The 23,735-nt window shown below is 39.6% G+C and overlaps 1 protein-coding gene across 1 annotated transcript in view; it reads right to left on the bottom strand.

The window, feature by feature from the left end:
* LOC105390810 (pickpocket protein 28-like) overlaps window positions 1-23,735 on the bottom strand; it is a 65,452-nt gene that overhangs the window by 17,286 nt on the left and 24,431 nt on the right. Inside the window, exons 4-5 of the mRNA XM_048623113.1 lie at window positions 16,428-16,517; window positions 16,019-16,158 (exon numbers count right to left, since the gene is read on the bottom strand). Coding sequence (XP_048479070.1) covers window positions 16,019-16,158; window positions 16,428-16,517 — 230 coding nt within the window. The remainder of the gene's footprint in view (window positions 1-16,018; window positions 16,159-16,427; window positions 16,518-23,735) is intronic.

Here is a 23,735-nt window from a genome sequence, read left to right as displayed (position 1 = left end):
TTCGCGCCCCTGAGATACAGAAGCTGATGCCGAGTCTTTCACTGCTTCCGTCCATGAACAGAGCCACGCTTCGGAGTCTTAGTCTAGCTTCTCCTTTTTCTCCACAATCCAACAGCTGATGTGTTGCTGTTTCTTTAGGAGTTGCTTGTGGTGGTGCTGTGATGGTTGTGACTGAGGCTTGATATACTGGTATTGATTGATTATTTGATGATAACGGATTGTAACCCATGGGCAGTTTACTGCCTCTGGATTCTCCCATCACGATCTTATATTTGCTTCGTACAAGTTAAGAATTCCCAAAATGAAACCTAAAATAATATTTCAGCGTAACTTTGCGAGTATGGACCATGAAAAACTGGCTATCGATGCTGCTAGCACCGACTGGACACAAATAGAGCGTATCGACAATATCGATGATAAGGTCGAGTGCTTTAATAGCCTCGTCACCGACCTTCTTGATCGTCATGCGCCTCTCCATCCAGTCCGCATGAAGCGGCCCCCAGCCCCTTGGCTGACAGCTGCGATACGCAAACAGCAGGCATACCGTGACGCACTGCGCCGCAAACATAAGAAGGATCCATCGGAGGCCAACTGGAACAATTTCAAATTCGCGCGAAATCGCTGCAATCAGATGATCCGTAATGCAAAGCGCCGCCACATCCACTCGTCTGTTGAAAACTGTTCAGCCAAAAACCTTTGGCGGTTTCTTCACTCTCTGGGATTTGGAAGGTGTAGGAAGGACCTGCCACTGTCTGTTGACAAGGACGGGCTCAACCAACACTTCTCATCTCCTCCCCATATCCTGGATCCTCTCACTAAAGCACTCACTATCACCAACATTCAAGCCTTGCCAATCGTAGCATCTACTCCTTCCTATTTCACACCGGTTACTGAGTCAGATATTAAAAAGATTATCCTCTCTATCCCTAGCAAAGCAGTTGGCAGTGACGGCATTGGTCGTGACATGCTGCTTCCGATTCTCTCTTCTATCCTCTCTTCTATTACTTCCATCATAAATTTTTCTTTATCCTCAGGCACGTTTCCCCTCCTCTGGAAATTAGCCTTCATGGTCCCTGTCCCAAAAATATCTGTGCCTGTGGAATTTAAACACTACCGGCCTATATCAATTCTCCCGTTTCTTTCTAAGGTACTGGAACGTGTAGTCTTGCGACAGTTCTCGTGCTTTCTCTCTTCTAACAATCTCTTAAACCCCCTTCAATCGGGATTTCGTCCATCCCACAGTACTTGCTCTGCTCTAATAAAAATTACTGATGACCTTCGCAAGGCTGTGGACGATAGCCAATTAACTCTCCTAACACTTCTTGATTTCAGCAACGCTTTCAACTGTGTGGATCATGATATCCTCCTGTCCATACTCCGCTCTCTTAATATATCTGGCTCTGTAGCCGAGTGGTTTTCTTCTTATCTGAGTGGTCGCCGACAACGCATCCGGGCCGATGATATTGAATCAGACTGGTGTGATGTCACAGCCGGCGTGCCCCAAGGTGGTGTCCTTTCCCCTATCCTTTTTTCAGTATTTATCAATACCCTTGTCACTGTCCTTAAGTCCACCTCCTACCACCTGTACGCTGACGATCTTCAGCTTTACGTTTCCTGTGGTCCCGGTGAAGTTTTAGAGGCTATTGACAGGATGACTGCTGATCTCGAGGCTGTCAAAACATGGACAGCAGCTTACGGTCTCCTAGTTAATCCCACTAAAACCCAAGTTATGTTTGTTGGCAGCAGGTATCACTTGGCTAGATTGCGAAACGGCCCACTACCACCAGTAACATTTGATGGAGTTTCCTTGAGTTACTGTAACAATGTTAAAAACCTGGGTCTTCACATTCAGAATAACCTGTCATGGGAATTGCAAGTTTCAGAAGTTAGTCGCAAGATCTATGCTTCGATGCATGGACTAAAACGACTGCAGAATTTCTTGCCGTACTCGACCAAAGTTACGCTAGTCAACTCCTTGTTGCTCCCTATTATTGACTACGCAGATGTGTGCTACCCTGATCTCACCGAAGAGCTACTTGATAAACTCGACCGTCTACTCAACTTATGCATTCGCTATATTTTTGGCCTGCGTAAGTATGATCACGTCTCCACATTTCGGAATCAACTCAAGTGGCTCAATATCCGTCATCGAAGGAATGCTCATATTGTTTCCCTAGTCTATGGTATAGTGTATGATCCTAATGCCCCTTCTTACTTAACAGAACGCTTCTCATTCTTCGACTCTACTGACCGTCCTCAACGGTCAAGTAGAAATTTGATCTTTCGAACCCCAGAGCATAATGCGGCAGGGTATTCGGATTCTTTCACCGTGTCAGCGGTTCGCTTGTGGAACCAGTTACCATTGCATATAAGGCAATCGCAGTCCATTGAAACTTTTAAGTCTAAGGTTCGTCTGCACTACCTCCAGAAACAGAACAATCAGCTTAACTGATATAATACACATGTTTTGTTGTAAGTAGTATGTAAGTGTGACGATGATATTATTATATATATATAAAATATTATTTTAGTTAAGTATAGTATGTATTAGGTTTATGTATTGTATATGTATGTAACTTATAGGTATATATTTATTATACATGTATTATATACAAGTAAGTGTATTCTAGTGTTTGTAGGTATTTTTACAAAATTATCTTTCCTCTCAGTCTTTCGCACTACCTATAACTTTCTCCACAACACCCAAGGTTAGCTGGAAGAGAATGCTGTTAGCATTAAGTTCGCCTATGTACATAATTTTATTATTGTGCAATAAAGTATTTAATAATAATTGCGGGTCGGGGCGGGGTATGGTGCTGTTTCTCCTGGCTGCTACTCTGAAGACACGATCTGAATAAGATAGAAAATGAGGTCTATGCTTGGTGTCTGCCAGAATATCTTTTAATTCTGACTCCACCAAATTCCTGTCTATCAATGTCTCCAGATCTTGTCTTGCAGCAAGGAAACGGGGGCAGTCGAGAATTACATGCCAGACCGATTCAATGATGTTGGGGTCGCATTCACATTCTGGGCTTTCTTTGAGTTTAAATCTGTACAAATACTCTCCCATCCCCCCATGTCCAGTCAGCATTTGTACGTGAGCAGGGGTCAGTTTGGCACTTCGCGTAATCCGGTAAGCTTGGTTGACATCCGGTAAGAATTTACGCGTGACTGCTCCTGTACTGGATGTCGCATATCGGTCTTGCCATTTCCGGACCGATTCCTCTCTGATCTTTTTCCTGACATAGGACAGGGGGACTTTGTCATAGTCGTGGGAGGTGCTTTGTAGAGCTGCCGTTTTGGCGAGCTCATTGGCTCTTTCGTTCCCGGCAGTTCCAATGTGTGCCCTCAGCCAGAACATTTTTATCTCCCTGCCCTCGCACACGACCCTCGCAATGTTTTCCTTTATGCTTCTTGCCAGGGGGTGGCTCAGTTTCGGATTTCGGAGCAGATCGAGTGATGATCTCGAGTCGCTCAAGATGTTCACTTTGTTATCCGTACTAGAGCTCACCAGTCTTGTTGCCCTGTGAAGGGCATAAAGTTCCGATTGGAAGACCGTGCACGACGGGTGGAGACCAAAAGTCTCGGACAGTTTTTCTTTTCCATCCTCCCACCAACTTAGGGCGGCGCCGACTTTTCCCTCTATCTTGCTTCCATCCGTGAAGATTTGGGAACCGGTATGCAACGGGTTGGTGTTTTCAAAGAACTCGTAGTTGGTAGAGGTAAGTGTGGACGGATGTGGTAAGTCCAGGTACCCTACTTTCCGTTCGAGCTCTTTGCCTGGCGGGAGGTAGTCGGTTGACAAAAGTTTTTTGGATTTGTACAGATTTGCTGCCTCCTGTATTCTGAGATCGAGAGGCAGCAATCCCGATAGTGCCAGTGCAGATGTGAGCGACACTGTTCGGTAGGCTTTGCATATTTTCTGCGCGAAACCTCTTTGCAGCGAGAACAGTTGTTTTTTGTTCATTTCCAGTTCAACGGCTTCCGACCAGACGCTTGCGGCGTATGTCATGATGGGCTCCACTACTGCGATGTATATTGTCCTCACAATTTCACCGTTAAGTCCCCAGGTTACTTTCGCCGCTCGCGCTAGCTGTTTGTAAATATCCGCTGCCTTTTTACACTGAGCGGTAATATGAGCTTTAAAAGTTAACCTGCGGTCTATGATGAGGCCCAGCAGTTTTATTTCCTCTACGAGATTAATTTTTGTGCCAGCCATGGATAGTTGGGGTAGATCGTACTTCATCTTCTTTGTTAGTAGCATCGCGTTGGTCTTATGCGGTGCGAAGTTGAGTTTGTTCCGAGTTCCCCATTCCACTATTCCATTTAGTACTTTGTTCGCTGACTCCTCTAGGGTGTTTACTGCTTGACCTGTGAAGACAAGGGCCACATCATCTGCGAAAGCTTGGCAATACACTCCCTCAGCCTCTAGTTTGTGTAGCAGTGAGTCGAGTATGATGTTCCAGAACGTCGGTCCTCCTATGGAGCCTTGGACACATCCTTTAGTGGTTCCCTTCTCACATGCTGCACGAGCGTAAATTGACCTTGATTTTTCGGTCACTGAGATAAGAGCATACCATCTCGTACAGATTTCGTGGGCACCTTTTCTTTGTCAGTTGATGTTTTAAAGCGGGCCACCATGCGTTGTCGAAAGCACCCTCTATGTCCAGGGAGATGAGAATGACGATGTTTTTACTGTTTATTCCCTCTCTTAGGTGTTCTACGAGGTCATAGAGGGCGTCCTCGGTTCCTCTCTGAGGCATGAAGCCGTACTGTTTTATGTTAAGCGTCGGGAAGATATGCCACTGGAGGCGACTGACCATTAGTTTTTCAACAATTTTTCCGAGAACTGAGAGTAACCCTATTGGTCTGTAGGATTTTGGGTGTGTATAGTCCTCTTTGCCAGCTTTCCGCAAGATAACCACGTGGGCCGTTTTCCATTGGGATGGGAAATGTTTAAACGATAAGCACTTATTGGCTATCGCCATGAACACCTCCCTATCGCACTGAATGGCTGCGCCACAGATATCGGCAGTGAAGCCATCGGATCCGGGGGCTTTTTTTGCGTTCATTGCTTGTAGCACGAGGTCTATTTCTGCGGCAGTAAATGGTGGATCGTCATCTTTAAGATCCTGAGGTATGTTCTTTGTTTTTTCTCTCAGTTCCGCATGGAATAGTTGGTCGGTGCTTACGGAGTCATCTGGGTAGAATGTCTTGGCTAGGAGTTCCGCCGACTCTTGGGGGGATAACGTGTTGCCCGCAGGGTCTCTTAGAAGCATGTCTTCCTGCTTGCCGGAGGTTTTCTTTATGACCCTGTAGATTTTGTCCCACATGCTTTCTTTTTCCTGAGTCGTACAGAACTCCTTCCAACTTTGTGTTTGGGCTTTCTCGGCTTGCTCGGAGTACTCTACTTTAGCTTTTTGATACTCTTCTATGACGTGAGGCATTCTGGAAGCAGCAGCATTCCTTATTCTCCTTTTTTTCCTCAGAACATCTTTTTTTAGATCTTCAAGCGACTTTGACCACCATGGGGGCTTGAGTTCCCCGTTCCATTTTCCTGCGGTTGGGATGGTTTTTTCGCAGGCTGCATGGATGGCTTCAGTATACGCTGAGATCATCTTTTCAAGATCTTCTGGGTTATCACACTCTTTAACAGAGGAAATTGTAATGTTTTTCTCAACTAGGAGCAGTTTCAGTTTTGACGCAAATTTCGACCAGTTCGCCTTTCTGGTGTTATAGATACGCGTTGTGATTGGCTTGAGATGTTCTAGTGCCTTTCCCGTGCGCATTGCGAAAGTGATAGCATTGTGGTCTGAAGTTATGAGATTTGCGTCGACTTTCCACTCCTCGATCTTACCCAGAAGGGACGTACTGCAGGCGGTAACATCTACCCTGCTTTTGCAGATTTTTCCATTTCTGTAGGTTTCGAAGGTTGGTGTGTCTCCTGTGTTGAGAATATGGAGGTCCATTTCTGTTAGGAATGAGCTGTATGCCGCTCCTCTGTCATTTTCCGAGACGCTACCCCACCAGTGACTCCATGCATTAACGTCGCCTGCTACAATAAGGTTCCGCGTGTTCAATTTGCCACAGAATGTCTTTGTCCTCTGAATATACGGATCTATTTCCTGATCCCCCTCAAAGTAGACTGATACCAGGCCCAGTTTTGTGCCCCCCCCCCGATCACCATGGCTGCTGCCTCGGTTTCCGTGACCAACTGTGGGTCGTGGATTACCTCCAGCTGGTCACCGAAGACGATGATGGCTGCCTTTACTGGTTTTTGTCGGTTAAGGGTACACTGGATAAGGCGTGTTCCTGGTTGTTGTTTCATATAGCCATGTTTACCCACGTAAGGTTCTTGAACAAGGGCTATTGAAACATTCGTCGCCTTCGCCACCTGGTATAGTTCCGTGGTTGCCAGTTTGGACCTGTGAAGATTTGCCTGGATCATTTTTAAATTGTTGTTGTATTGGTCCGAACTTTGGGGGGATGATTTATGCATCTGTGTGGAGCCTTTAGCAGTAAGAGATTCGCGACCGTGCTATAGCATCCCATTTTGTTCTTTCGGGACACTCACTACTGAACGCGTTGTGCGACAGGTCGTTCCTCTCCCCATTGGCTGACGCTGAGCAGTTTTTGCACGTGGGCGGGAGTCTGTCCAGTCGCACCTGACATTTCTCCCATGTGTGTTTACCTCCACAATGGCTGCAGAGGTCCTCTGTTTCCCTACAGATCGCCTTTGTATGGCCGAAACCGAGACATTTTGTGCATTGCACGAGAGGGGATTGGTCTTTTTTTTTTTTTTTTTTTTTTCCCTGGCAACCCTACGAACCGGGTGTCAAAAAAACCAGCTGATTTAATTTATTTTAATATTACTAAATTTAATGTCTAATTACGTTTAAAACTACTGTTAACTTAAAGAATATAGTGTTATACAGCTGTGCAAATGAAGACAAGCCTTCAAACCCTGAAATAAAACACTTACGGGACTCGGATATTTGAAGCAGCGGCACCTGTCAAAGTTCGAATTTGCCAACGGATATCTATCAGGGGAGTATTGTTAAAATTACATATTTTTACTAGTATTACTCATTTAAAATCATAATCACTAAATTATTTAATCATTATTCATTAGTTTGCTGCAGACGTGAAATGTTTTTCACACTTCCTTAACCCACTTTTAGACTTTGTCATTTTCAAACTCTGTTGTTTTCATTTCTAATTTTCAAACTTTCTATTAGCTTTTGTATCCCTTATTCCCTATTATTACTATACCATAGTCTCCACCTACTTAATTGCTATTTGTATTAGTACTTCATTGAATAATGATCAAGTGATTGTTTTTTTTTGGCTTAAAGTTTACATAATTCTAAGTCAATAATACCACTGAATACCTATTCATTTAAGTAACATATTATGCATATTACTCCCTCCCCACCCATAGTTTGTGTTCATGACTACATTGTATATGATAACTAACAAATAAGTTACCTTTTGATCATTTTTACATAGACTTACAATATATCAAGTTTTGATTGGTTTGATTAAGTTATACCTAAAGAGGGTTATTTTGTATATATCTTGGATAAACATCCTCTCAATTCTACCTATCAACATACTAACGGGTAACCCCGGGTGGTTTCAGACATGTCGAGGATGACGACCCGGAAGGTGCAGAGCCGTGACCTGGAGATCCAGCTGAGGACAGCTTTGGAGGATCTCAAGGCATCTCGTGACCTCTCAAGCCAACTGATGGCAGAGCGGGAGGACAATGAAAAGGAATTTGATTCCCTTTTAAAAAAGAACTCAGACTTAAAGAATGACATAGCTGAAATGGACATCCAATACCAAGACTTGCAAGGCAAATGTGATGAGCTACAGATTGTACTTAGATCATACAAAGAGTGTCAGGATTTACCTGAAGCTGCCTTGTCTAAGATCTATAGCCTAGAGCAGCAATTGGCTGAAGCACACGCAGAGATCCAGCAAATAAATGAAGCACATGCAAGCGAGGAAACAGATAAGACAATGGCATTGTACGATGAATTAGTCACCCTACACCCCACCCCTATGCCAACAATAGACCTCACAACTCCAAGAAAATCAACCAATATCACAGGTGCAAACAGGCTTAAAAAATATATTAAAATAAAGAAATATATCAGGAAGTCTGAGCGAGCATTGAAAAAGCATAAGACGCACCTTCCATTGACAAAGGATAGAGTGAGACTTCAACTACTGGTGAATAAATATGAACAAGAGATGTCAGACTACAACCAGAAGCTCGCAGACAACAACCAGGAGTGCGAGTTCAACATTGCCATGCTACAGTCTAGGCTGGCCACACTGAAGTCTGCCCTAGAACAGAGAACTCTGGAATACGAAAACCAGCTGCTGGTGCTGAGTAGTGTGGGCTTAGTTCGGGTTGAGATGCTGCCGGAGAAGTCTTCACCTGCTGAAGCCACCACCGCATCTCCGGAGGCCACCACCACCACCTCGGAGGCCACAAACAGCATCCCGCTGGCCACCACTGGACTCTCGGGGACCACCACCATCCTCCCGAGGGCCACCACCACCTCGGAGGCCAAAAACAGCATCCCGCTGGCCACCACTGGACTCTCGGGGACCACCACCATCCTCCCGAGGGCCACCACCACCTCGGAGGCCACAAACAGCATCCCGTTGGCCACCACTGGACTCTCGGGGATCACCACCAGACTCTCAGGGACCACCACCATCCTCCCGAGGGCCACCACCATCCTCCCGAGGGCCACCACCAGCCTCCCGACGGCCACGCCATCCTCAAGGGTCATCCAGAGTAAATCGGCTACAGCAGATGTTTTTCCGACCTCCAATAATAAATTACATAGGATACCCACCTATGCTCAGGCAGCTAGTAGAATAGTAGGTAATAAGCAGTTACCTAAGATGTCACCCACTTACTTGACAAGGCTTACTACTGATACAAGTAGTAGCAGTTCAGCCAAGGATTACAGCACAGTTGTATACTCCGATAGGCTTGGCAAGGATTTCGGGCACATGTTGGGTAATCATGTAACTGGAAATGTTGTTAATCATTGTTACCCAGAACTTTCATTCGCACAAATAGTACAACTGATTTCAGAGAGGTCGTACACCGAAAAAACTACTATATTAATTATGGTGGGAAATAGTTTAGGTGTGTCAAATTCTGATATAAATAGAAGTTTTGCTATATTAGAAAGCATTCCTGCAAAACATATATTTGTTTGTGCATTTCCTTATTCTTGCACACTGCCTGACAAATACAATTATATGACATGTAGCCTAAATAAAAATATGTACAATGCGTGTTATAAATCTGACTGTATCAATTTCTTTGATACTAATTTGTATGTAGATAATTTTAAGTTGACCTGGGACAGTTTATTTCTGTCCTTAAATCAGAAACGACGTTTAGCTACAGAAGTAGCTCCTCTTATTAACTCAGTTATAAGCATTATAACGAAGAAAACTTGTGTCCCTATTGACACCGTCAGTAGTAATACTGAAAATAGTACAGTAGATTTAAATTAGATTTTCAGACAACGGGAGAGCATCATAGCGTTGATATAAAGATTGATTCAGTTCACTGCTCTCTCGGCTCAAAACTATCGAAGGACAAGACATTTAAGAATGAATTTAAATTGGTACATCAGAATATTCAGAGTATTTCTTCTAAATTGTTAGAAATAGAACTATTTTCGGAAAAATTTAACATTGATTGTTTATGTATCACAGAACATTGGTTAGACGAGAATAAAATGATGTTCCAATTAAAAAATTACAAACTTATAAGCTGTTTTAACAGAAATATCAACGAGCATGGTGGGTCACTTATATTTCTTAAAGAAAATTGTAAATGTAAAGAACGAAAGGATATAGTTGCTCTTTCTGTTAAACACCATATAGAAATTTCATGTGCAGAGCTTAATAAGTATATAATAGTATGTACCTACAGGCCACCTACTGGTGATTTTATTACCTTTGAGACTGTCATGGAGGATGTTCTAAGGTTAGCTTCCAATAGTAAAAAGGAAGTAATAGTGTGTGGTGACTTTAATGTTGACCTATTAGGTGACTCTCCTAATAGGTCGAAATTGTTGTTACTTTTTAAATCATTTAATCTTTTTAATGTTTTTCTGGAACCAACTAGAATTACACCCACGTCAGCCACTTGTCTAGATAACATATTCTGTAACTGTGAGTTTAAAGACAGTAGTGTGATTAATTGTCTGAGGTCAGACCACAGTGGGCAGACCATTACCTTAGTAAACACTGACAAGACAAATAAAACTAAGGTGAGATGCAGACCGATTACTACAAAGAAAATTGACAATTACTTGCAGAAACTAGACGAAAAACTTCCGAATGTTAAATTAGATTGTAATTCTAATGAGATGTATAGTAACTTGTTTAAGATAATAGCTGATGAGTTTGAGAGTAATTTTGAAACGAAGGAAGTTTTGATTGACAATAAAATTAAATTTTGTGACTGGGCTACAGAGGGTATTCGCAAAAGCAGGGCGACATTATATGATCTGTATGAGATGAAAACATTCATACTCCGACCTGACTTTCAATCTTATGTGAAGAAATATAGCAAGATGTATAAATGTGTCTGTCACTGTGCGAAGACAATTTTTATTAATAACAAGATTAAAGACTCTGCTAACAAATCTAAGGCCGTTTGGACTATTATTAATAACGAAACGGGGAAGAATCGAACACGCGAGACAAATTTATCTTTGAAGGTAGGCAATGACATTATAACATCGAATGATGCGGTGGCGAGGGTCTTTGAAGAGTTTTTTTACGAACATTCCTTTAGAGACTACGTGTAACCTGGATTCTTCGGCTGCAGCAGCTGAAACCCTGACGAAGGAGAACGCACCTTCAACCGATAAGGAATTTAAATTCAGATATATTAATACATTAACTATTATAAAAACATTTAAGTCATTAAATATGAAGAAAACTGAAGACTTGTGGGGAATGTCAGTTAAATTTGTTCTTTCTATTATTAATAAAATCGCCCCAATTTTGGCTAACATCTTTAATAAATGTATCGCTGAAGGTGTGTTCCCAGATCTTATGAAATTTAGTAAAATTATACCTCTGTTCAAAAGTGGGGATATGGAGGACCCTGCAAATTTCAGGCCTGTCTCGGTTTTTCCAGTTTTGAGTAAAATATTTGAGAGGGTCATACTCAGTCAGATGCTTTTGCATTTCAATGATGCTCGATTGTTTCATAGCCAGCAGTATGGTTTTACAAAAGGCAAATCAACAGCCGATGCCGGTACTGCGTTGATTAAGCACATATTTGACGCCTGGGAAGACCATCACGATGCTATTGGAGTCTTCTGTGATCTGTCGAAGGCGTTTGATTGTGTAGACCATCAGACTTTAATTTCGAAACTTAGATACTATGGAATAGGAGGAAAGGCTTTAGATTTGATATCTTCATATTTAGACAAGAGACAACAAAGGGTCGATATTAACAATACTAAATCACAGGGGGCTCATGTAAAAATAGGCGTCCCTCAAGGATCTATTCTAGGACCATTTTTATTCCTCATTTATATTAATGACTTGCCTTTTATGGTTGAAAAATTGACTAATATAGTTTTATTTGCTGACGATACTTCTTTGCTTTTTAAAGTTAAAAGAAGAGAAAATAATTTTAATGAAATTGATTCAATTCTATCTGACATACACGATTGGTTTACCGTTAATAATCTTCTATTGAATTCTAAGAAAACGAAATGTATTAAATTTACACTGCCGAATGTTAGACAATGCGATACTAACATTATTCTAGATGGGAATAAATTGGACCTAGTTAATGATACTGTCTTTCTTGGGATGACTATAGATTCAAAGTTACAGTGGGGACCTCACATTGAAAAATTGTCTGGAAGGTTGAGCTCCGCAGCTTTTGCTGTACGGAAAATTAGACAGCTGACCGACGTTGAAACCGCCAGATTAGTTTACTTTAGTTATTTCCACAGCTTATTATCGTATGGCATTTTGCTTTGGGGTAGAGCAGCTGATATTGAAACTATATTTGTATTACAGAAAAGAGCCATCCGCTCTATATACAAACTTGGTTCCAGGGATTCATTGAGAGAACTATTTAAAGAAATTAACATCCTTACAGTTCCATGTCAGTTCATTTTTTCCAATTTAATGTATGTACGAAAGAATATTTCAACTTTTGATACAATTGGCAGTAATCATGACATTAATACTAGGAACAAGCATAAGCTGGCTTTTCCAGCGATGCGTCTGGCGAAAGTTAATAAATCGTTTTTAGGGTACTGTATTAGATTTTATAATAAGCTTCCAGCAGAAGTTGCTCAAATGCCAGAGAATAAGTTTAAGTGTTACATTAAAGAGAAACTCAGTAAAAAAGCTTATTATAAAATTGATGATTACTTAGAGGACGTTAATGCATGGCTGTGATAAGTAGTTAGCTCTGCTCATATTATTATAATAATAATTATTAAGCTTATATGTATTGTATACCAACTAGTTTTAAGTCTTTTTTTGAAAAGATGGCTCAGGAGTTTCTTGCCTCCGTTCTTCTCCTTAGACAGAAAGAGCCCCCCCTTATCCGAACGGAGAGTAATTTGTAAAAATTGACGTTCATCAGAAAATTTTATATTTGTACGATGAATAAAAAAATTTGAGTTTGAGTTGAGTTTGAGTTTGGTCTGCCACAGGTCTCCTTTGAAGACCTATGTAGACTTTCCCTGCCTCTATAAGCCTTTTGTGGGCGAGCGGGGAAACTTCCAGGACCGGGTGGCATTCATGGGTGTTGCGTGCCTTTTTCCTGTATCGCACCTTCATAGTGCATTCTTTGAGGTCTTGGCCTTGGAGCAGTTGCTTATTCTGCGCCAGGAGGTGCTCCACAATCTCTGCGTCAGTGTGGACCTTGAGGACATCTTTTATTATAATTAGAGGATTCCCTGCCTTTGCCACCTGTACCCTTAGGCCTTTGTCCATTTGGACCCTTTTGTGGATGAGGTTCAGATCCTCGCTTGTTCCACAGCTTAGGACCACTTTTTGGTTTTTGGCCTTTCTAATTCTGTCCACCTTGGCTCCCGTTTTCTTGGTGTCCAGTGCGACCGCTATCCGGTCAATTAAATTGTCCCCGGTCTGGTTTTGATCACTGGACGATATTATGAGAGTGTGGTTTGGTCTTGGTGGTGGAGGGGGTAGTGCGGCGACTTTAGCGTAGGTCTTTTTGGCCCTTTTTTCACCCTCCGCAAGGCACATTTCAGCCTCGAGGCTGAGGGATGGTGGTGGTATCCTCAGCTTCTCTTCTCTCAAATTAAATACATATTACAGTGCACTTCTGTTCAGTTTTGGCGATATTAAATCCCTCTGTTGAACTACTCTTTGCAATTCAGTCTTGATTTGTGGTCCTAGACAAGCACACAGTCGATGCTATGCCAGTAGCGGCGTTTTACAGATACCTCAACACATCGATATAGCGACATTCAATTCGACATCTCTGCAAGGTTTCCAGAAGTATCCACATCTCTATGAAATATCCAAAGCTTTTGGTCAACCAAGGCCACCAAGTTTAATTGTAATAATTGGTCTTCTGTATAATCTGCCTGAGGTTGGAAATAGTGCTTGACCGACGGTACGTCCTGACCGTACCATCTGAATGTCAGCGCTTACCGTCGCGTCGTCGTGTTGGTCACGCGGTCGGTCGCTCCGTCAGTGAAGCGCTGAACACGTCCCTAAAAACTTATAGCTCGTCGGCGACCGACGACGTACGCTGACCGACGAGCCCGACCGACGGCTGCACCGACGAGTCACACGAAATCACGCGCATACCGTCAGCGTAGCTGCACTCATAGACTTGCATAGATATAGCTACGTCAAGCGACGGTCAGCGCTGACCATCGGTCGAGCACTATTTCTAGCCTTACTGTTTGATGATCTATGGTGATAAAGAATTTTCGAAATCTAGCCTGTTCTGGGGGCTGGAACTCGGCAAACTAATTAGTGAAACGGTTCTAAATGATCCTTGAGAACGTACATTAATCTCACTTATATAGCTTCGGTCTATAAGTAGTTCCTTAGAACGGTTTTTATTTAAAGTTCCTTAGAACGGTTACCATTGTTGAAAAAATACCACGACACTCTCATACGATGCCTCCGGTGTTATACCAGTACAAGCAACCGACTTGCACTACTTCTTGAGCTGTCCGAGGCTTCGAGACTAGTAATACCTCCAGGTTTCAGAAGCTATGAGGTAATGCTGTCTGCACCAGGATTATTTTTGATTTATAGCTGCTCAAGGGCTATTCAAATCTTGTCCTCAGTTTTCAACTTCGTCTGGTGGTTCTCCCATGCTTCTTCTTCTTCATCAATTCCGCTACTCCTCCGAGGAGTCTGGGGCTGACACCAGGCGCTTCCATCCTTCTCTGCGTGGGCCAGCAAGTTGGGCTCTGGCCACGTCTTCCCTTTCTCTTGGGCCTCGCTGAATATGGACCGCTTCCAGGTATGAGCTGGTCGACCGGGTCGCCTTGAACCGCCCTGGGGTTTCCATTGGAGGGCCACTTTCGGGATATGATCATCAGGTCTTCTCAGTGTGTGGCCCAGCCATCGCCATTTTCGCTCTTGGACGTCTATGTCTATAGGCTTTTGGTTTGTAACCTTCCATAGCTCGATATTGGTGATGGTGTTCGGCCAGTGTCTTCGTATGATACTTCGTAGACAGTTGTTGACGATCTCCCATGCTGCTGAACGAATACTTTCACCCGCGATTTAGCTCTATAGCTGCTTCTATAACTAGTGTATTGTAGCAACGAAGGTCTTTTCGTATCAGCTTCTTTATACGCTTGGTGAGAGCCTGTTATTCTGACGAAATGTTACTCACAATTTGCTCTCATAGTTTGTAATGATCTATTATGGAAAGCAATAAATAATAAAATTGTTTTTGTATCATTCTTCGCCACGGCTTAAGAAACTATGCACTCTATTAAGTTCCTAATAATTTCATTGAAAGAGTACATTGTATTTAGATAATCAAAGGTTTAAATGCTGTTTTTTTTTGTAATTATTCTAAAAATATCAAATATTGTTCTAAAAGTGAGATTTCTCGGTTTTAATATTCGTGTTTAATCAATAAAAGGACCGATTTCCAATAGAAAAAAATATATCAAACGCTTTGTATTATTTAATTTTCCCTAAAAGTAGATAAACCGTATGTATTATCTCGACATATGACAAATTACCAACAAGTATTTAAGCAAAAAAACGGGCTATACAGTCATAAATATGAAAATCGAAAATTTTGACAGGCAAGACTGTATTATCTTCGGACCGCCTCAGAAAAACACTTGTAGATATAAAATGAAATGACTTAGGCTCAATTGAACAATATGTTTTTATTGCCAAAGAGTTAATCTACCAATCACAAAAGAAATATATTTATTTTATTTATTATTCTTTAAATTATGAGACACCAAACTTTCAAAACGCGATATCTCGAAACTACGTTTTTCAAGATATGACGGTTCGGATTGTCATGTGCGAAATCATTTTTCTATGAATCGAACGCTTTGCCAACTAGATTGAGTCTAGTGAAAATTGAGACTGCAACTAGTTTTTATAAATCGGTGGGCCTTTCTGGCCTACCACCCCGCCAGAGGGGAACGTCTGCCTATTTCGTCTCCAGACCATTCATACTCAATGATCCACCACCATTTCACAAAGGCTGCGAAAGAAACTCCTCGAGCATCTTTTCAACTTTTTCCTTATATCTAATACATTTTTTTACTTATTTCTAGTACAATCTTACTTAAGTATATGTATTTCATTTTTCCAACAGCCTTAGCTGAGGTGGACAAGCCCACGCGTTTTTGTCATTCAAATAATCTACTATAATAAGCTTTATATTTACATAATGTTGCTTTTACAAAATTCTTAATTATTATTTATATTAATAATAATCTGTATTATTATGTATGTAAATACTCACACTTCAGGGTGGTACTTCCGGAGGTTGTGCGAGGTTGTGGTCGAGTGGAAGGTGAGCGCCAGGCTGGACAGCTGGCCAGGCAGCGCGGCGTACGAGTAGGCTGATGAGTGAGGCAGGTCCGCCGGATGGTGCAGGAAGATCTATCGAGTGAAGGAGAAGAGACAAAGAAAAACAGTTATTAGATGCTATGCAAGTAGCTCTTCCATCATAAGTAGATATAATCAAAGCACATTTAACTGAAGAAAGTACCTTCAAAAACCACTTGTTTCTTGAGGGTGTTTACAAATGGAAAACTCTTAATTGAATGTCTTGTGAGGAGGCGAAAATATTAAATAATTGATGATATCGATACAGTAAAGCAGAAATAAGTTGGTTTAGCACTGAAATTTATAATTAGAATGTGTATTACCTTAAAGCCACTACCATAGGGGTTGCACATTTCATCGTGATCGGTTAAAAACGATTGCATAGCTATCATTAAGTTGTATTTTCCCGTTTTCTGTAACAAAACGATGAAGTTTCTAATCCAACATTTATGAACTTAAGTAATTAAAATTTTATGAACATAGCTGTAAATGTACATTAAGTACTTACTTGGAGGTATACGGTATACAGCACATTTTTTTCAGAATTATTGTAATATTATACTCACGGGTAATGAAAAGGTTCCACTGAGATAAACACCAAATTACTCCTAATCGGAAAAAGCTAGCTTTATGAAGCTTTCTTCATCATTGAAGTACATTTAACAGAGCATCAGGATAATAACAACTAAAAACAGTCATATTTTGTTCAAATTATTAATGAAATGTTTGAAAAAATTGGGGTCGTTTGCCTTTTTGTGAGTGGAACTATTTCATTGCCCGTTAGCGTATTTCAAAAGTTAAGGGGGGGGGGACGCTCTATTTTTAACTTACATTCGGCTGTAAAAATGTACTGTCCAACATAAAATATTTAGAAGATTTATTTTGAGGATCATAAAATTCTGATGTTAGGTACTCTATCTGCTGATTAATACACATCAGTAGACAGAGAATACAAGTTATTATTATCTAAAAATTGCAGTAGCTCAGCCTGACTATTTTTTTTTTTGATTTACATTACCGCACCATCAAAGAACACCCTAAAGATGAGAGGGTACATGATTATAACTATGTCCATATAAGAAAAATAGCAGGTCAAAAAAGGGTGCAATAATTGAAGAAAGTTGCTGTGCAACGATCATTGTGTGTTCATGTTTCAGAACTGTATTGCTAAAATATGCTGTTGATGACGATAACGTCAAATTTTTGTAATTAATTTTGAGGTTTGTTGTTTTTATGTGGCTTCAGACAAATATATCCCTCCAAAAACATTAAATGTAAAAAATGCCAAGTCTCTCGATGCAGTCTTTCCATAGTAAAAAGTCACGTGACCAACAAGTTTCTATGGAAAATGTTTTTTTTTTTGCGAATTTTCAAATTCTGATTTCAGTTTCGGGCTTAGATATACCATGCTGCACATGTAGGTTTCGGCTTAGTCTACCAATTTTGCAACACCCTGTATACCGTTGAGGAGTTCCCCTGACTGCCTTCCGTTTCCATCATCAGATCAGCTCAAGGTCACCATCATATTTTTTGTTATAAGAACTATATTTACGTTCTTAATTTCATTAGAATCAGTTAATATGTGTCCAAAATGGAAATTCATACCCTGTTTTTACCCCTTTACTCACCCCCAAGGCGTTTGATAGGTATCTGAAATGTAAGGACACAGGTATCGGAAATTGTTTCCGGTCTGTAAGAAAGTTTGATAAAAACTTCAACAGTCTGGGTACAAAGCCCATCTGACCAAGTTTCAGTAACATTACATCATCATCAGTAACAAAGGGAACCCCTATATTCAAATCTGGAGTTAGAAATAATGTTGAAGATTATCGGCAGGTATGAGATTTCAACGCACAGATTGGTGAGAAGCAACAAGGGGAACAATCAATTTTTGGTAACTACTCTCACGGGCAACGAAGCAAACATGGTCAAAGGCTGGTAGAGTTTGCACTTGAAAAGAATTTATTTTTCATAAATAGCATGTTCAAAATCAAACCGCATCAGAAATGGACATGGAAATCACCAGATGGATTATACAAAAATGAAATTGACTACATACTAACTAACCGCCCAAAACGCACACACCATTTTAATATTATACACAATTTGAATTTTGCAACAGATCACCGAATGATAAGGTGTGAATTAAAGCTAAATGAAAAAAGAAACAGAACATTTATCAAGAAAACAAATACCATGTCAAGAGACCTACCAAACTTGACTGGAACAAGTAGCAAATATTGGGAAGAAAAATTTATAGAGTCCGTCACCAAATCGCAAGACATACAGGAACAATACGAAAACTTTGAATTAGTGATGAAAGAACTGATAGAGCAAATTCCAAAACAGAGAAATAAAGAGAAGCAACCACTTAATACCTACACTCTACAACTTCTAAACGACAGCAAAAAATTATACCAAGAAAAGGGATCTAAGGAAATTAGACAGCAAATTACAACAATTAGTAAGGAAATAAACAGACACATATCAAAACACCAAAAGAATGAGAGACAAAGATTATTCGAAACATATATAGAGAAAACTGGAGCCATAAAAAAAGCATTTAAAGAGTTAAGATGTAAGAGTGAATGGACAGCAAATGTGAAAAACAAAAAAGGTAAAAAGCTCTACAAAAGACCGGATATAATAAACGAGGCCACCAACTTCTACGAAAACCTCTACACATCAAATGACTCATCAGAACTACCTATATATTCGCCTTGTGACTCTACCCTACCCGGATGTATACTAAAAGCTGAAATCGAATGTGCAATAAACTCACAAAAAAACGACAAAGCACCGGGGGAAGACCACGTTACTAACGAACTGCTGAAATCATTGTCAGTGAACAAAATACTGGCAAGTTATTTGGTGATAATAGGGCGTAAACTAAAACCCGTGTATGCACTTGAGGAGATTTATTGTAGAAGAAGAAAAGGAAACGGATACAGATTAACCATAGACACAAAACATATGTTTAGAAACTTTATGTTCTTAACATACTCCTAACACAGAAAAAAAACAATTGTCTACTAACTTGATTCACATAACTTCATAGTATAGATAACTATAACAGTGGACTGTATGAATTTATAGGTTTTAAACATTTTTATAATAATAAATGTATGTGCTACAAGTTACAACTGAATTATGTACTGTACAGTTAATAGTTTCCTTATTGTTGTATTAATTAAAATAAGTTTACTTTTATGAATAAACTTTTAAACAATGTCTCTGCCTTTGCTTATCTAATTTTTATAACTTAACATGAGTTGTTACATATTTAAAGTTGCACTTTATAAATACAAAATAAATCATGAAATACATAAGCTTAAAGTTGAGTTGTTATCACTAAACATGAATTTTTACATATTTAAAGTACCTACTTACATATTAGTAACTTTATTCTTATTATTTTATAAAAGTAAGTTAGACAGAGTATAACAAACTTAAGACACTTATCTAATATTCTATTGGCAAAATACATATTTTTGATATAGAGGTAGTATGACACCTACCATTAGCTTTCCTAACTTCTAATGCTCGCACGTTGCCATCTTTACCAGGAAAAATTTTAGTGACTCTGGCCATAGGCCACACCATGGGAGCTGTATCTAACTCTTTTAAGATAACAAGAGACCCTACTTTTACATTTGGTAAAGTATCTTTCCACTTAGGACGATTTTGTAACATATTTAAATACTGTTTCGACCAATACTTCCAAAATCTTTGTTGCAAGGCAGTACATTTATGCCAAAACTTAATTTGGTTATCAGGTGTGTTCGTGAGATCTTGATCAGGTATACAAGTTAAAGGTGCTCCGGTTAAGAAATGACAAGGAGTCAAAAAAGAAAGATCTTCGACATCGGACGACATTGGAGTTATTGGTCGTGAATTCAAAATTCCTTCTATTTGTACCAATAATGTATACAATTGTTCGTAAGTAAATACTTGAGAACCTAATTCAAATTCAAATTCAAATGGTTTAATCGACGTAAAATTTTACAATTATTTGTCGATAGTCATCTACCACCATTTCACAAAGGCCCCGTCATTGAGAAGGAAAGAAATGGCGAAAGAAACTCCTCGAGCATCTTTTCAACTTTTTCCTTATAATCTATTACAATTTTTACTTATATCTAGTACCTACAATTTTACTTAAGTACCTATATCCATTTCATTTTTTCAATAGCCTTAGCTGAGGTGGACAAGACCACGCGTTTTTGTCGTTTAAGGTGATGTTTCACACTTTTTACAGCAGCCTCCCAAAGACCAGCAAACACTGGGGAATAACTAGGAATAAAATGGAAATTGATCCCTAACTTAGCAGTTTGAGCTTGTACCTGAGACTGGTGTATTGTTGAATTATTTAATTTATAGAGTTCAGTTAATTTTGTCTTAGCCGACTTAAACGTACCGGCATTATCACAGTACACTTCGCTGGGACAATTCCTTCTAGAAGAAAAACGCTTAAATGATGCCAAAAAGGTGTCAGTCGTGAGGTCCGAAACCAATTCTAAATGAACAGCTTTTGTCACAAAACACACATAAACAGCGATGTAGCCTTTAGTCGTGATTACGCTTCTAACCCGAGACTGTTTAATCATTATAGGTCCTGCAAAATCTATCCCTACCTTCTCAAAAGGCCTGCTAGCATGAAGCCTGTCAGCCGGTAGTGACCCCATTAATTGCTGTCACTCCTTTAAACCGAAAACATGTTACACATCTATGAATATACCTTTTTACTATTCTTATGCCATTTATTATCCAATAACGCATATTTAAAGAAGATAATACATGTTTTTGGCCTGCATGAAGCAACTTTTTATGTTCATTTTCAACTATTAGTTGAACGATTTTTGAATTTTTTGGTAAAATTATTTGATGTTTTTGGCTATAAGGTAATGCAGAGTTTTGTAATCTTCCACCTACCCTTAAAATACCTCTTATATCAAGAAACGGGTTCAGTCCTTTTAATTCAGATGAGACTGATCTATTTGCCCGTAATGCAGCAATATCATCTTTGAAATAAATTTCTTGTTCATTTTTTATCAATAACAGCAAAGCATTATTTCTTTCTGCATAAGTTATAAAATTATTTGTAATTTTATGAGAGCCTAGCTTTATATTTTCACAAAATCTTATTACATAAGCCAGAACTTCTATGACCTTATTAATATTAGAGTATTTCTCTAACAAATTAAAAAATATCGTACCCTGTTTTTGTGATGCTACACAAACCGCTTCACGACACTTTGGATTCTTAATTTTTACCTCAGGTAAATCGTTCTTAAGGACATCAGAACCACAATCGTCAAAACTGTAATTAGTATTGTATACACATGCTGGGCCTGAAAACCATAGCTCATGGTTTTGGAGTTCACTAGGCTTGACTCCCCTACTTAAACAATCAGCCGGGTTCTGATCTGTCCTTATGTATGACCACTGACAGTCGTTTGTATACTGTTGAATTAATTTTACTCGATTGGCTATATAAGCATTTAACCTTGTTGGATCAGTTTTCAGCCAGGCCAATACTACTTGTGAATCGCTAACTAAATGCACATTTTGGATTGTAATTTTATTACTAAAGGTAAAGGTATTATATACTCTCTTTATTACCTTAGACATAAGTAATGCTGCATTCAATTCTAAGCGTGGTATTGACAACTTACTATCTTTTGGTGCAATTCTCGACTTAGAGCAAAGAAGAGACATGCTTACTTTACCATGTTTATCCACTACTCTTAAATAGATAGCACATCCATAGGCAATGGCTGATGAATCTGAGAAACCGATTAAATGTACTTGTTCTTGGTCATCTGTGCATACAATTCTTTTGACTTTGATTGGTGGCATATTAATTAAATCATCATAAAATTGTAGCCATTCTTTTTTTAAAAGTGGTGGTGGAACAGAATCCCAGCCCACACTTGATTGCCACAGTTTTTGTATAATGACTTTGGCCTGAACGAAAACTGGACCAGCTATGCCCAATGGATCATAAAACTGACTAATGAAACTTAAAATCTGTCTCTTTGTCTGAGGGACTAGAATATCTCCTTCAATATCTAACTTTAAACCTAAGGTTTTAATATCATGTTTTAACTCTTTCTCCCCAAAAATCTGCTGTTCCATAGGTATATCAGCTAAGATATCTTTATCGTTACTAGACCATTTATGCAATTCAAAACTCCCTTTTGAAAGTAACTGAATCAATTGAGCTTTTGTTTTGTTTCTATCCTTATCATTGTCTGTATATAAAATATCATCAACAAATGTTGAATTTAAAAGAACAGAAGTAGCTTTTGGATACTGCTCTTTAAATCGGTGTGCCAGTTCATTTAAGCATCTTGTCGCGAGATATGGACTATTCTTTAGACCATATGTGAGAGTCTTCAATTGAAGGCAGCGAATAGGTTCATCTGGACTGTCCCGCCAGAGGATATTTTGCAGAGATCTTTGCTCTTTGTCCAGAAGCACATTGCGGAACATACGTCTAATATCGCAGACAAAGAAGTACTTATTAACTCTGAATGACAACAGAATGTCAAATAATTCTGGTTGAACTACAGGTCCATTTAATAAAATATCATTTAATGAAATCTTATTGCTTCCTTTCATAGCCAGTTCTTAATTTGGTGGTTATAGCCTCCTCTCTAATCACCGGGTTATGCGGTAGAAAAAAAACGGCATCTTTTGTTAGATCATAGTCAGATAAGATATATCAACATAAGAAGCATGACCTAGGTCAATGTACTCATGAATAAATTTCTGGTATTCTTGAAATAATTCATGATTATTTTGAAACCTTTTTTCAAGATTTAAAAACCTTTTCAGTGCTAGACCAAGTGAATCTCCTAATACATTGTTCACATCATAAATTGGTACCTTGAGGGGCATTGACACTTCAAACCGGTTATCATTTAACTTAATGGTTTCCTCAAAATATTTTTCACAATATAGTTGCTCAGACGTATGTTCTGCAAATATTTCAGGCACAGATTCAGTTTTCCAAAAGCCACTTACTGTTTTACCAATGTCAGTTTCACATTCTTGGCAAAATAATGAAACAGCAGTTCCTTGTTGAGTTGAGCTCGGGAGACTACCTCCTACTACATATCCAAAGTGTGTGTGTATGAAGCAGGGTTGTGTAGCATCACGTTGTTGGAGCTTCTCAGGCTGCGGCAGAAGCACCTGGAAAAAGATATCGGCAGCAAGTAAAATATCTATCTGGCTATTTGTGTGAAAGGAGTCATCGGCCAGCCTTATTCCACTTGGTATTTTTATACCGTTGATGTCAAAAGACTTTTATGGCAGGTTTGTGGTGATATTATCCACCACTAAACAGTTTGTTTGTACTTTGTAGGGGTAAGCACATAAATATATATCCAAGTTGACAGAATGACTTACATCCTTTTCAGTGTTCGCTATTCCGACATGAGTTGTTTCCCTATTGTTTGTGCTAATTTTGTAGTGATAAAGGAAGATTGGCTACCAGAGTCCAATAAAGCCTTGACAATGATCTCTTTGCCGTTTTTGCAAACTAACTTTACCTTAGCGGTGGGCAACAAAACTTGTGATTTGTTGTTCATGCCGGACATGAGTGAGACATTGTTTGTTTCCTTTAG

This window comes from Plutella xylostella, chromosome 9, assembly GCF_932276165.1.
Source record: "Plutella xylostella chromosome 9, ilPluXylo3.1, whole genome shotgun sequence".
Classification (NCBI taxonomy): Eukaryota; Metazoa; Arthropoda; class Insecta; order Lepidoptera; family Plutellidae; genus Plutella; species Plutella xylostella.
This window is presented reverse-complemented; position numbering and strand designations above follow the sequence as displayed.